General features: G+C 46.7%; 1 protein-coding gene across 6 annotated transcripts in view; it reads left to right on the top strand.

Annotated features, from left to right (window-relative positions):
• The window catches only part of WDR59 (WD repeat domain 59), a 101,249-nt gene that overhangs the window by 43,127 nt on the left and 42,588 nt on the right, over nt 1-15,534 (top strand). For all 6 annotated transcript variants that reach the window (XR_011384093.1, XR_011384092.1, XM_051847282.2 and 3 more), the window contains 4 exons: nt 2,941-3,057; nt 4,508-4,585; nt 7,446-7,602; nt 14,579-14,658. Coding sequence is in view for 4 of the 6 variants with exons in the window: in XM_051847282.2 (XP_051703242.1) it covers nt 2,941-3,057; nt 4,508-4,585; nt 7,446-7,602; nt 14,579-14,658 (432 nt within the window). In the remaining 2 variants the exon portion in view is untranslated. The remainder of the gene's footprint in view (nt 1-2,940; nt 3,058-4,507; nt 4,586-7,445; nt 7,603-14,578; nt 14,659-15,534) is intronic.

Genomic DNA, 15,534 nt, shown 5'->3' with positions numbered 1-15,534 from the left:
GGAAAGGGTGCAGGGCCCTAGGCTGTGACTGTAATGGAAGTCTGCTGGAGTCTGGCTTGTTGGCATTGATGAGAGATGAGGGAGGGAGAGGGCCTTCCCTGTGTCTCGCTGCCAGACGGTTGGGTAGTAACACTCAGAGCAGTCCATGGACTGTGACACTAATACTTCCTGCTTTGTGACAGCTGAGGCTGGAGACCCTCTACCTTTGAGGGGAGGGTTTGTTCAGGGATGTCCTGACCCAGTGCTGACCGTAAAGTCTCGACATTGTTTCTGGCCCCACTGCTCCCTCCCCTCCTAGCAGGGAACCTTGTCTCGCTTTTGAAAGCAAAGCGGGAAGTGAGGCAGAGATTGAATGTGGCGGATCCTATCGTGGAGCGGGTTCCAGGCCCTGCTGGGGAAGCCCTCTGCCTGGGGGCTCTCCGGGGTGGGAAGGTGATTTTGTAGAGTTTCTGTCTTCTTCCCTTAGTCTGATCTGCTAAGAGCCACTTCCCTCTTCTCTGTACTTAAGTTGATTAATTTTCATTTTGTCATTACACTAGTACTTACATACAGTAAGTAGCTTAAGTAAAATAAGTTTGGTTAGTTTAGTGTTAATTTGGGTTAGACTCTAAAAAAACCATAGGCACTGCAAACAATTTAGTATTTAGCTGTGAAATATAATTTGAAGTCTCCTGATTAGTCCACTAATAACGCCAACTTCTTCCTACCTTTCTGTCTGTTTTGTTGAAAGAGTTTAAGTGGTCTGTATCAGATATTGACACTTGGGCCTTGTGGTCAGTTGGGTTGAGAACTTGGTGGTATTTTCACTTCTCAGGGGCTCCGTAGTGTCGGAGCACACTGAGAGCAGCAGGCACCACAGGCTCACAGAAAGGCAGTGTCAGCGGTGACGCTGGATTTCCATGCAAACTCATGTATGACCCATATGACCGACATGTAGTAAGTGTTTGCTACGTACAGGCATTGTTTTAAAAGCTTCGCATTGGTTGGTTAATTTCTCTTCATAGCTAGTCTTGGAAGTCAGGTCTGTCACTGTCCCTGTTACACAGACGAGTAAACTGCAGTGCTGTTGGCTGCAGGGTTTGAACTGAGGGAAGCTGCTTCTGGAGACTGCACTTTGATCCTCGTAGACTAATGCTCATTAGAAAAGTATTAGTGCTCTTTGTATATATAAAACACAGGCCAGGACATCCCTGAACAAACCCTTCCCTCGAAGGTAGAGGGTCTCCAGCCTCAGGGAAGCATTAGTGTTACATCCCATGGACTGATCTGTGTGTTACTACCCAGTCGTCTGACAGCAAGACAGAGGACACAGAAATATATAAAAGAAAAAATAAAACTCAGAGACATGTGTTTACATTTTGATGTTTTCTTTACCTTTTTTTCTAAGAACGCATAATTTATCATATCGTATACAAATTCTGTATACTTAACGTTGGACAACAGGTGCATTTCCCCCATGTCATAAATTTTAAGAAAGATTTTTTACTGACTATATCACACAGTATCACATGGCTGTAGTATAATTGACTCATTTTAACTGTCCCCCACTTACTGCTTATTTGGGTTATTTCTGATTTTCTAGTGTACAAAATAACACCAAAATGATGATTTTTTTTTTTTTTTGACAGGCAGAGTGGACAGTAAGAGAGAGAGACAGAGAGAAAGGTCTTCCTTTGCTGTTGGTTCACCCTCCAATGGCCGCCGTGGCCGGCGCGCTGCGGCCGGCGCACCACGCTGATCCGATGGCAGGAGCCAGGAGCCAGGTGCTTCTCCTGGTCTCCCATGGGGTGCAGGGCCCAAGCACCTGGGGCATCCTCCACTGCACTCCCTGGCCACAGCAGAGAGCTGGCCTGGAAGAGGGGCAACCGGGACAGAATCCGGTGCCCTGACCGGGACTAGAACCCGGTGTGCCGGCGCCGCTAGGCAGAGGATTAGCCTAGTGAGCCGCGGCGCCGGCCCCAAAATGATGATCTTTTGTATCTAATGTTTTTTTTTGTGAATTTGAATTATTCTCTTGGGAAAGGTAAAGTCTTTTGATAAATCCTGCCAAATTTTCTCTCAAAAAGATTGCACTATTTTTTTTTTTTTAAGATTTATTTATTTTAGTTGAAAGAGTTACACACAGAGAGAAGGAGAGGCAGAGAGGAGAGGTCTTCCATCCACTGGTTCACTCCCCAGTTGGCTGCAACAGCCGGAGTTGCACCTATCTGAAGCCAGGAGCCAGGAGATTCTTCCAGGTCTTCCATGCAGGTGCAGGGACCCAAGGACTTGGGCCATCTTTTACTGCTTTCCCAGGCCGTAGCAGAGAGCTGGATCAGAAGTGGAGCAGCCGGGTCTCAATCCGGCACCCATATGGGATGCAGGCACTGCAGGCAGCGGCTTAACCTGCTACGCCCCAGTGCCGTCCTCAAGATTACACTATTCTATATATACACCAGCAGTAGCAGATAGAGCCTCAGTAGCACTGAGTGCTCCTGACAGATATCTTCTATTTTACTGTGTGTTTCCAAGGTTTCCACTGAGTTTGTTTTATATATGCTGTTCATGACGTTGTTTTTCTAGTGATATGTGTAATTTTTTTTCGGACTCTTTGTGCTCTGTCACTTGGAGATCGATGGTTTTACCCTTAGGGTTGAGGTTGGGTCTCTGGATGAATGTGAGGAAGGGAGAGCAGGACACATCAGATGGCACTTTAAAGAAGGGGGAGAGCACCTGCTGCTCTGTGTCTGCCAGTGCAGTCACGCCTCTGCTGGGGAGACCTGAGATGAGGCTCACAGGCCATTTACATGTGAAAGAGAGCTGGATATGTCTTTTATTGCTGTTAGTTTTGGCTTAATGAAAACAAAAGAAGAGTTTCTGGCAGTATTTTTGCATCCCCACTGAGCACCTAGCAGACACTCCAGTTCTTTCTGGATGGACAAACTGACTGATGTGTTGCAGAAGCCCAGCACAGCAGTGGAATACCTAGCGGCCCACCTCTCCAAAATCCACGGCCTCGACTGGCACCCAGACAGTGAGCACGTTCTTGCTACCTCCAGTCAAGACAACTCTGTCAAGGTGAGTGGCGCCACTGGGGCCGCTGGAGAAGGTATTTGGGAGGCATCAGCGATGTGTGCTGGCTCTCTGGAAGGAAAATTGTGTTTTGTTACCACGGACTGTCTGTTTCCAGGGTACATGTGCTTCTTGGAGAGCTGAGCAAGTAAACCTGGTTATGTTGACCAGCAGGAGTGATGACATAGCATCTTTCTGATCTACCTCTTAAAATTTGTATAAGGAAGTCAGAGACAAAAGCATTTAGAAAGAAAAAGAAATTGCAAGGAAGTCAGAGATACACACAGAGATGTAAGTAAAGGAGAAGGGTGCACACAAAATTGTTACGAAGATTACAGTTAGTCCTACAGTTAGTTAGTTAGTGGGAGGAAAAACAGGTTCTCTGGAATTATTATCATATCTGCAAAAGTCTGAGAACTCGGACATCAGCGTTGCTGAAGTCAGGAGCAGCATTGCTTCATCAGGGCCCTCTACCTCACAGGAAATGCTCGAGGCATGTGTGTTTCAGTGACCCTCTGGTCTTAGCTTATCACAGAGTTGTTTGTTTTTCCTTTCCAGCTGAGGCATGTGATGTGGACTCTTGGTTAGAATGATGGCAGGGCAATTATCTTTGTACTGTAGTTCCTTCTTCTGGTTGAGTCTGTCCTTAAATACTTAAATTTGACCACAGAAGTTGGTTCAGCAATTTTGTGAGTCAGTGTCATTAATTTAATGCTTTGTTGTATTTACATAGGCATTTACAAAATCTTTTTAGTATGATTAGCAAAACTATAATCATACACCAAAGCTTAAAAGTTAACTCTGGCTTGAGGTTTGTAAATCTCTTGGGGTTGTAATTTACTTTTATGTGCGAGAAGTGGTTTTCCTGTTTGTTCATGTTGCATTGGGTTTTTGTCCCTACATCCAATCTGCTTTGTGTCCCAAGTGCAAGAACCAGAAACCATCGGATTCGACATTGGAAAAAGAAATTAGTAACATTTATTATGTGGTTGTTTGAAAGATTATGTGGGATAAAAAAAAAAAAACAACAACAATGTAAAGCACGTAAAGCTCTGAATACACGTCTGAAATGTGGTTGTGGGTGAAACAGGCTATTTCAGCTGTTGTTACTTAATTACCCACAAAGTGTAAAAGTGACACAGGATCAAAACATGTTACTTTTTGACCTTTCGGCCACCAAGGTCATTTAATAGATAGGCCTGTTAACAGTGACTTGCCCTGATTGAGGGTCCTCGTGAAGTCCCGAAGTTCTCCTGTAATTTTTATAAATGCAAAAGGGAGGATTCTTTGTATGTCTGTCGCAGTCTCATTATTGCAGGGACCCAACTAAAAATACACTATTGAAATGAATCTTTACAGGACAAAAAGCATTGAATTCAAAGCCTATGCTTATTTCAGTAGTTAAATTTTTTTAATGGCATTTGTTTCACAAATTATCTTGCTTCTTCCCCTCTAGTTCTGGGATTACCGCCAGCCTCGGAAATACCTCAATATTCTCCCTTGCCAGGTGCCTGTCTGGAAGGCCAGATACACGGTGAGTGAGGCAGCTGCCCTCTGGCCAGGAAACTTGTCTCTGCGTTCTTATGGAGCATGCAGGGGCCAGGGGACATTTTCTCTTATTTGCTAAGTGTAGTAGTTTTCTCTTTCTGTCATAGGTTTGGAGTGAGGCAAATGTGGTAACGATGGCATTAATGCTGTTAACTGCTTAAAAATCTATCGTTGGAATGTTGGGCAGGAATCTGCATTAAGAGCCTCACTAAAGCTCACTGAGAAGCCTGGCAGTGCAAAGATGTGCACCAAGAGCAGGCCGGCAGGGGATGCTAGGGGAGAGGGCTGAGGGCTGCGGTCAGTGAATTGTGGTGGAAGAATTCTGGCTTTAGATGCAGAAGACCTGCATTCAGAACCCAGCTCTACCATTTAATGCTCATATTTGTCTGGCTTTGGACAGTACACAATTGATTTTGAGCAGAAAATTCCTCCTCTGTAGATTATGACTAAGAATTACTGTGCCTTCCATTTAAAAAAAAATTATTTGTTTATTTGAGAGATACAGTTATAGACAGAGCGAGGGAGAGACAGAGAGAAAGGTCTTCCATCCACTGATTCACTCTCCAAATGGTTGCAACAGCCAGAGTTGTGCTGACCCAAAGCCAGGAGCCAGGAGCATCTTCCGGTCTCCCATGCAGATACAGGGGCCCAAGCACTGTGCTCTCCAAGGCACATTAGCAGAGAGCTGGATTGGGAGAGGGGCAGCCAGGACTCGAACTAGCGCCCATATGGGATGCCGGCACTGCAGGCAGAGGCTTAGCTCACTGCGCCACAGCACTGGCCCCTGTGCCTTCCTTTTTTATTATAATAAAATTTCCCAGTTTAAAGTTGAGAATTCAATGGCATGTAGTACTTTCACAGTTGCCCTTTGTGTGGGGAGCAACTGGGAGCAACTGGGACTAGACTAAGTTACTGGAATTAAGACTTATTCTATGCATCTGCTCTCCCACAATATGGCGCTGGGAGAGGAGGAAACAGCTTCTACACAGCTGCCTCCAGTTCAACGAATAAACAGCAGGACCTGCTCCTGATTGGAGGAGAGCAGCGTACTCGGCGTGTGGGTAGCAGAGTTGGGATTGGTGGAAGAGGACTATAAAGGAGGAGAGAGACAACATGCACCAGGAACATCTATCTGAAGGAACACCTGAGCAGCCCCCGAGAGAGCCGGCCGGCGGTGTGCCACTCCCCCGCGGAAGTGGGGAAAGTGGCAGGGGGAACTGCCCTTCCACGGAGGTGGAAGGGACGGTAGCCAACCCGGGAAGAACCAGCAGCAAACCCGGGGAGGGCCGAGCAGACAAAAGAACAGCGCAGGGTCCTGTGTCGTTCCTCCACGAAGACGGGGAGTGACATAATGGTGCCGTGACTCGGATATGAAGCCTAGGCAGGGTTCAGTGTCGTTCCTCCACGAAGAGGGGGAGCGACATAATGGTGCCGTGACTCGGATAGGAAGCCTAGGCAGGGTTCAGTGTCGCTCCTCCACGAAGAGGGGGAGCGACATAATGGTGCCGTGACTCGGATAGGAAGCCTAGGCAGGGTTCAGTGTCGCTCCTCCACGAAGAGGGGGAGCGACATAATGGTGCCGTGACTCGGATAGGAAGCCTAGGCAGGGTTCAGTGTCGTTCCTCCACGAAGGGGGGGAGCGACATAATGGTGCCGTGACTCGGATAGGAAGCCTAGGCAGGGTTCAGTGTCGCTCCTCCACGAAGAGGGGGAGCGACATAATGGTGCCGTGACTCGGATAGGAAGCCTAGGCAGGGTTTAGTGTCGTTCCTCCACGAAGAGGGGGAGCGACATAATGGTGCCGTGACTCGGATATGAAGCCTAGGCAGGGTCCTGTGTTGTTCCTCTGCAAAGAGGGGGAGCAACACTTTGTTTTTGAAATAATATACCTGAATGTGCTTTATAAATTGTAAAATGCTACAGATATAGGGGGTAGGTCTTTATTAACCTTCCAACAATTTTCCCATGGCCACATTGGTAGCTGCTTATCAGAGATAATATATTTCCTTAATGTCAGTTTGAAAGCAAGTGCAGGCATACATAAAACTTCCTTTATGCATTAGGCTGTTGCCCTGAGGCATTGTACAGCAAAGAAGATAATTTGGGTATTAAGTTGTTTTTGCATCTGGGATCACTTGCCCTGAAATCAGACACTGTTCTTATGAGTTAAAATACTTCCCTGGGATAATATGTTTGCTTTAAAAAATAAACTGAAAAGTCCTGAGTGCTACCAGGAGGACGGTTGAAGGTAAGCGTGCTCTTAGGTGACTGGTTTTGTTCCTTATAGAACTGAGTCCAGTTACCAACCAAATGGGCCCCTCAGTGACCTCCAGATGCGGTGTCACTGAGGAAACCACATCGGTCCTGAAGCTGCTGACTGTTTTGGAGGGTGGATGTGGAGCTGGGGCTGTGGGAAGGAGATGCTTCGTGTGGATGGTGTGCATCGAGTGCATTCACAAAGCGTAGGCCTCGTGTGCTGCTCTAGGCTTTTTCCCAGTCAGCCTTGCATGCTGCTTCTGGAAAAGCACTCAATAACTTGAGAGGGAACTCGTGGAGAAGAGCAGCCGGGCTGTGAAAAAGCAGTTGTTCACTTGTAGAATTTTCCAAGTTCTTCTGCAGCCATTGGCTCAGCCTTACATTTCACTGGCCGCTGGTCCTTCCATGGGCAGAGAGAGAAGACTAGATACGATGTTTGGCTTATGGCATTTGGGAAAATTTTCTCTAGATGGGTTGGGGCCTGCCGTATTCTAATTTAGTTTTTATTAGGAAGAATTCCAACTTGGGAAACTCAAGACTCAGTTGATTTTCTTTGAAATAGTCACCTTTGTGTCCCTTTCTTGCCGTAGCCTTTCAGCAATGGATTGGTGACTGTGATGGTTCCCCAGTTGCGGAGAGAAAACAGCCTTCTCCTGTGGAATGTGTTTGACTTGAACACCCCCGTCCATACCTTTGTGGGGCACGATGATGTGGTACTGGAGTTCCAGTGGAGGAAACAGAAGGAAGGTGAGCTGGGGAGAAGAGCCGCTGTGGCGTTCCGCCTGAGCTCTGTGGGACGGCAGCAGCAGCAGTCGGTGTTGGCTTTGTGGTCCAGTAAGGAGGATGCAGGACAGGGCTGGGTGTTAGGAACCAGCGAGTCAGGGCACCAGCACCTCTTAGCGTGGGTGGGCAAGGGGAGTGTGTAACTGCTGCTCCTTGTCCCCAGTTGGCCTCCTCTTCTCTGATTTTCAGAGTAGGCTCATGCTAGGAAGGGATCTGGTACAGGAGGGGGTTGATAGACTTGCTGTGGATCATTTCTAGGGCTGCAAGACTCTGGGATCCCTCTCCCCTGAAGGCCAGGACATTTGCCCCTTGCCATTCTTTTGATGAAGGAGATCCTAGACAGTCCTAAGGACATGTACCCCCAGTTATCTTCACAAACATACAGTGGCATTTTACCTCCCATCCCCTTGACGACTTGGATTTGCTCATGATCAGCAGCAGAAGTGATGTGGTCTGTCCTGGGTTAAAGTGTTAGGAACTCATGTGTGGTAGTTACATGCTCTCCTCTCTTTGCCTCTGTCCTGGCAACTGGGAAGACTCCAGATGGAGCTGCTCCCTTGCTGGCACAAGGATGAAGTGGAGATGTAGGGCAAGAAAGAAACCCTTGATTTAGCCACTGAGATTAGAGGTTGTTTGTTATTGCAACTCAGTATAGCCAGCCCTCACTACTGCAAGGTTGTAGTATAATGGAACCATAGAAGCATTTCACCTCAGTTTCTCAGTTGACTCACCATCCAAATTTGGATGCAGCCTCTGTTTTCTTGAGATCTTATACACTGACAGAGTGGAAGTATTCTTCTTGGTGTTTCCATATTACAGAAGGAAAGGCAAGCAGGTGCAGTGATGTGACTTGTTCAGGGGTCTAGAAAAGGTCTCCCCTGGTCCTGGGATTAGAGCAGTCCTCTTCTATCCCAGCTTATTTGTGACACTCACAAAACTCTTCCAGGATGGAGATACAGATATATACAGAGAGAGAGAGAAAGAGAGAGGTCTTTCATCTGCTGCTTCACTCCCCAAATGGCCACAATGGCTGGTATTGGGCCAAGCCGGAGCCAGGAGCTTCATCCGAGTCTCCCAAGCAGGTAGAGGGGCCTAATACTTGGGCCATCTGCTGCTGCTTTCCCAGGCGCATTAGCAGGGAGTTGGATCAGAAGTGAAGCAGCCAGGACTTGAACCAGCACCCACGTGGGATGCTAGTGTCGTAGACAGCAGCTTTACCCACTATGCTACAACACTGGCCCCAGGGTATTTTTTGAGGAGACTTTTGATTATCCTCTTAACTTCCCTCCCTCCCTCCCTCCCTCCCTTCCTTCCTTCCTTCCTTTTCCTCTCTCTCTCTATATGTGTATATATATTATATATACATAATATATATAATATGTACATATATTTCTTAAGATTAAGTTACTTATTTGAAAGTCAGAGTTATAGGGGGCCGGCGCTGCGGTTCAATAGGCTAATCCTCCACCTGCGGCACCGGCACACCAGGTTCTAGTCCCGGTCAGGGCGCCGGTTCTGTCCCAGTTGCCCCTCTTCCAGGCCAGCTCTCTGCTATGGCCCAGGAGTACGGTGGAGGATGGCCCAAGTGCTTGGGCCCTGTACCCCATGGGAGACCAGGAGGAAGCACCTGGCTCCTGGCTTCGGATCGGCGCAGTGCGCCGGCTGCAGCATGCCAACCGCAGCGGCCATTGGAGGGTGAACCAACGGAAAAGGAAGACCTTTCTCTCTGTCTCTCTCTCTCACTGTCCACTCTGCCTGTCAAAAAGAAAGAAAGAAAAAAGAAAGAGTTATAGAGAGTGAGAGAAACGGAGATTTTCCAACCACTGGTTCATTCACCAAATGGCTAAGCCAAAGCCAGAAGCCAGGAACTTCATCTGGGTCTCCCAAATGAGTAGCAGGGGCCCAAGCTCCTGGACCATCTTCTGTGGCTTTCCTAGGTGCATTAGCAGGGAGCTGGATCAGAAGTAGAGTAGCTGGGCTTCTATGGGATACTGTTGAGGCAGGCAGTGGCTTAACTCACTGTGCCACAACACAGGCCTCTTAGATTTCCTGTTCTTATCTCCAAAATCTCCCCTGCTTCCAGAAACATGTGACTATCTGGTCTTGATCCCACCAATTGCATATATGGCTTTTGACTTTGAACTTTCTCTCTTCCATTTTGCCATAGAAAATAGGTGGTATAATTTCCCCATGGTATGTTAGGGAGGAGTTGACCTGTAGTTATAGGTTGAAATAAAAAGTTTTTAGCTACCCATCTTTAAGCTGGTGGGATAAGTTGTGTGAATTGGAGCTGCCTAGCCAGTAGCAAAATTTTGAGTATAAGTTATAGGATTTTTTAAAAATACTTTCTTATTGTGATATATATCCTTTTTCTAGTAAATTACGTAAAACATATACAGTTTAACAAATCGTTGTCAAGTGAAAAATCATGTAACTTTGACAAGGTCAAGAAAGAACAATCTAAAACCCCAGCAGCTTCCTTATCACAGTTCCCCTTCCCCAGAGCGTCACTGTCCTAAGGTTTGGGACAGCAGTGTCTGTTTTCATCCTTTATGGCTCAGTGCCTATTTGTGAATCCCTAAAAATACTTTGCCTGTTTTTGAACCTTTTGTAAATTGTCTTGTGTGTATTTTATATTTTACCTTTTTTTGAGCCTAAGGTTGTTACAGATTATTTAAACATTTTGTAACTTGTTTTTAGAGAAAGAGAAAGGACTTCCATTGACTGATTGACTCCCCAAGTGCCTGCGATAACTGGGACTGGCCCGGGGCTGAAGCTGGGAGCCAGAAACTCAATCCAGGCCTCCCATGTAGGTGGAAGCGATCCAATTACTTGAGCCATCACTGCTGCTTCCCAGGGCCTGCATTAGCAGGAAACTGGAATCGGGAGCCAGGGCCAAGGAGAAACTGGGTACTCAATGTGGGACATGGTGTCTTAAGTGCTAGGCTGACTACAACTTACAAATAAATGGTAGTTTATTTTTACTCCCATGTCTTCTTAATAAATTATTTAAAATACTTCTAAAAATGTTTACTTAAAAGTCAGAGAGACAGAAAAAGAGAAGGAGAGAGATCTTCCATTCACTGGTTCACTCCTCAAATGCCCGCAGTGGCCAGGGCCGGACAGTCGGAAGGTAGGAACCTGGAACTCCATCTGCGTCTCCCAGATGTGTAGCAGAGGCCCAGCCACTTGAACTGTCATCTGTTGCCCCCGAGAATGCATCAGCAGGAAGCTGGGTCAGAAGTGGAATAACTCAAACGCAAATCAGCACTCTAATATGGGATGTGAGTGTCCAAGCAGTGAGGTAAACTCTGTGTCTTAAAAAAAAAAAAAAACTCTGGAGGAGCTGGAGAGGAGCTGGAGGCCAGCTGCTCAGAGGCCAGGCCGCTGCCTTCCGGCACCTGCTGCTCCTGCTCCTGCGGGGCATCAGCCTCTTCAAAACAAACAAACAAAAACACAAAAAACACTGTCAAATTTTTCTTAAAGGTTTATTTATTTTACATGAAAGTCAGAGTTACACAGAGAGAGGAGAGGCAGAGAGAGAGAGGTCTTCCATCCACTGGTTCACTCCCTAATTGGCCCATGGGGGCACCGGTTTGAGTCTTGGCTGTGCCGATCTGAAGCCAGGAGCTTCTTCCAGGTCTCCCATGTGGGTGCAGGGGCCCAGGGGCTTGGGCCATCTTCTGCTTTCCCAGGCCACAGCAGAGAATTGGATAGGAAGTGGAGCAGCCAGGACTCAAACTGGTACCCATATGGGATGCCAGCACTGCAGGCAGCAGCTTTACCCACTATGACACAGTGCTGGCCCTGCCACAGTGTTTTAAAAAGAGATTTATTTATTTGAAAGGCAGAGTGGCAGAGATTGAGGGAGAAAAAAAGATGTCCATCTTCTGATTTTCTGGTTTACTCCCCAAGTGCCTGCAAAGCCTACGCTGGGCCAGGCCAAAGCTGGGAGTCCAGAACTCCATCCAGGTCTCCCACGTGAGTGCAGGAATCCACGCACCTGGGCCGTCATCTGTTGCCTCCCAGATGCATTAGTGGAAGCTGAATGGGAAGCAGACTACCTGTAACTTGGACCAACACTCTGATACAGCTGCTGGCTGGCCGTCCCAAGTAGCAGCTTAACCCGCTACGCCACAGTGCTTGTCTTAGCAAATTTTTATTGGTCCTCCTCTTGCTTTGACTTTGCTGTGGTAGAAGATCTCTTAAGGAGGTAGAAGGAGAATCAGGATGTTGTGGCCAAGGGAAAAGGATGTTTCAGATGAAGTGGTTATCAGTTGTTCACATATTGCTGAAGGATCAAAATGCAGAGTAAGAGAAAATTGTTTACTTGAATAAGTGGGAAGCTGTATGATCATTCAAAGGGGGATTACAGGGGCCGATGCCGTGGCGTGGCAGGTGGGGCAGCCGCCTGCAGTGCCGGCATCCCATGTGCGCGCCGGTTCGAGTCCTGGCTGCTCCACTTCCCATCCAGCTCTCTGCTGTGGCCTGGGAAGGCAGTGGAGGATGGCCCAAGGTTTTGGGCCTGCACCCCATGGAGGAGACCCAGAGAAAGCTCCTGGCTTCTGACTTTGGATCGGTGCAGCTCCGGCCATTGCAGCCAAATGAGGAGTGAGCCAGCGGATGGAAGACCTCTCTCTGCCTCTCCTTCTCTCTGTGTAACTCTGACTTTCAAGTAAAAAATAATTTCAAGTAAATATATAATTTTTTTTTAAAGAGGGGTTCCAGGCCAGTGCCGTGGCTCACTAGGCTAATCCTCCGCCTTGCGGTGCCGGCACACCGGGTTCTAGTCCCGGTCAGGGCGCCGGATTCTGTCCCGGTTGCCCCTCTTCCAAGCCAGCTCTCTGCTGTGGCCAGGGAGTGCAGTGGAGGATGGCCCAAGTGCTTGGGCCCTGCACCCCATGGGAGACCCGGAGAAGTGCCTGGCTCCTGCCATCAGATCAGCGCGGTGTGCTAGCCGCAGCGCACCAGCCGCGGCGGCCATTGGAGGGTGAACCAACGGCAAAGGAAGACCTTTCTCTCTGTCTCTCTCTCTCACTGTCCACTCTGCCTGTCAAAAAAAAAAAAAGGGGGGGGTTACAGAAGTGGATTGAAGCCAGAGCCAGATCATAAGGCACCGTAAACAGAGACAGCAGAACTGGCTCTGTGGAAAAGCTGCCCTCAAAGGCCAGGAGTGAAGGCAGGAGAAAGTGGAATAAAGAGAGCCGGGGAAAGCAGGTGCCCTTGGGAATTAGTGGGACAAGGGGGGAAGGCACAGGTGAAGGAGTGGAATTTGAAAAATAATGAGGCACGGTTTTTCCTCAAAGTCAAGGAAGCTGATAAAAAGCCACATGGAGAGTCAGGAAATTGTTGATGTGAGTTTGAAGCTGAGTGGTGGTAACAGGCAGTTGCTGTCTTGTCAGGCGTGCCCTGGGATGTAGTGCAACACTAAGGAATGGCTTTTTGGTTGAAGATAAAGATACAGAGAAGGAACTAATGAGGGAAAGAACTACTCCCCCCCCCCTTCTTTTTACCACCCTGTTACCCCATTGCTCATATTCTCTGTTACTGCAGTTTCCGTATCTGTAAAATAAAGGAATTGGATGAAATAATTTCTAACTGTCTGCTTTCTGAAGATGTCCGTGAAAGTTACTCTAGATACTGCATAATTGACCTGAAATGTCCTGATCTTTCATAAAGTACCCTGGACCTTTTTAGGATAATTTCCCTTTGACTAGATGTAATGTGTGAAATACAATTTAGTCAATTAAGAACATTAAAAGTGATTATTCATTTTACATAAAGGGATGCATCATTTTACAAAAAAATTCTTTTGAGCACTAAGATGCCCTGGTGCATTTAGAACAATTCATTTAATATATATGTATAAAAAATTCATCCCCAGCTCTTCAAGAGCATGTAGAAGGAAGAACATTTGTAGAGGTGAAAGTTTAATATGACGTGAAATCTCAGCATCACGCTTTACCTGATAATTTCTCTGTTATTACTTCACTTCATTTAAGCTTCTGCTCAGGGAGCTGGCATTGCCCTGCACTGGGTTAAGCTGCTGCTTGCAAAGCTGGCTCCCTTCTGTTTCCAGTCCTGTGTGCCTGGGAAGGCAGCAGAATATGGCCCAAGTGCTTGGGCCCCTGTCACTCACATGGAGACTAGGGTGGTCTCTGTCTCTGTCTGTCTCCCTCTCTCTCTAATGCTTTTTCCCTCATCAGTTCCTTCTCTGTGTCATATCTTCAACCAAAAAGCCATTCCTTAGTGTTTTACTACATCCCCGGGCACACCTAACAAGAAAGCAACTGCTCTGAACAATAAATAAAATAAATCTTTATTTAAAAACAAAGGCAAAGTGAGAGAAAGAGAGAGAGGTCTTCCATCTGCTTGTTCATTCCCCAAATGGCCTCAACTGCCAGGAATGAGCCAGGCTAAAGCAAGGAGCCTAGAGCTCCATCTGGTCTCCCATGTGGGTAGCCGGGCCTATATACTTGGGCCATCTTCTGCTTTCCCAGGCCCTTTAGCAGGGAGATTGATTGGAGGTAGGGCAGCTGAAACTCGAACCTGTGCTCATAATGGGATGCCAATGTCCCAGACAGTGGTTTAACCGGCTGTGCCACAGTGCCCTCCCTAGGGAGTCCTTTCTAAAAATAACTCCCCATCAGTCTCTATCCTCTTATCCTGTGTCTTTTTTATACCATTTATTACTGGCAGACATTTTATTGTATGTTTATGTCTATATTTCCACCATTGGAATGTGAGATCTAGGAAGACATTGTTTTGTTCATGATATAGTCCTGGTGCCTATAATAGTGCCTGGCATAAGGGAAATACTCAATGAATATTTGTTAAATGGATAAATGAATGAACCAATGAATCTAATTCCATTGTAACTTGTAACAAAATAGTTGTTGAATGCAGAAGGATTTCTAGGGTTCTTATTGGTCATTTCTAGGGTCCAAAGACTACCAGCTGGTCACGTGGTCCCGGGATCAGACCTTGAGGATGTGGCGGGTGGATTCCCAGATGCAGAGGGTATGTATCCAGTGCTCTGCTGGAGAAACAAAACATGCAAGCTTCAGGGTTTGTGGGGGTTAGAGATTGTGGTGGACTTGCGGTTAGCTGAATGGCTTGCGTGTGCCATGCTGAAGCTTCAGGGTCTTTAAGAGCCAGCTTCAGTATTTAGCACTTTAAAGCCAAAGAGCCTCTAAACTTCTCTTTTTCTCCTCTCCTCATATAAAGTAGTATGGGTACCACACTGAGCATATGTCCTGTGGGCTTTACTTCTTTCTTTTACAAATGGACTCAGAATCTTAACCTTGAACTTGGCAAATATTCAGAGCCCTGTCTGCTACCTCTTGTATGAAGCTGTCTCCAGTTTTCCCCCCATAAATGATCTGTTTCTAATAACAGCCACAATGGTACCTGCTGTGAATTACTTTTGAGATCCTTGTTCTACCCTGCCTCACCGTGGGGCTCTGTCTTCTCATTCAGTGACTAAATTCCTTGATGATGAGAACCGTGTCACTTTGTGCAAAGGCATTTCAAAAAGTTGGTGGAAACATGGAAGTGAGAAATAAGTTTATTTTGTTGCAAAAATTTCTAAGTTCATGCATTTGTATTGTATCCTTCCACAGTGCATCACACTGCTTTGCACAGAATGGTGATAAAATGCCAAGAATATTTAATATGAAGTCACACTTGAGCATTTTGGTCAAGGCTCATCATCTTATTGCGTTTTCAGTCTACTTTCTGCAAAAAGTACCATTTGCCCCTAATGCTCTGAGGTTAGGTTAGATTTGCTCTTACATTAGCTGATTAACTCCATTAAAACTTTGATTTTTTTCCTGAGGCTTGCATAAAGTCCTTACATAATGAAAATTTCCAGGGTGAAATAATTGAGTCTATTAT

Source organism: Oryctolagus cuniculus, chromosome 18 (assembly GCF_964237555.1).
Source record: "Oryctolagus cuniculus chromosome 18, mOryCun1.1, whole genome shotgun sequence".
In the NCBI taxonomy this organism is placed as follows: domain Eukaryota; kingdom Metazoa; phylum Chordata; class Mammalia; order Lagomorpha; family Leporidae; genus Oryctolagus; species Oryctolagus cuniculus.
The sequence above is the reverse complement of the archived record's forward strand: the minus strand, read 5'-3'. Positions and strand labels throughout refer to the sequence as shown.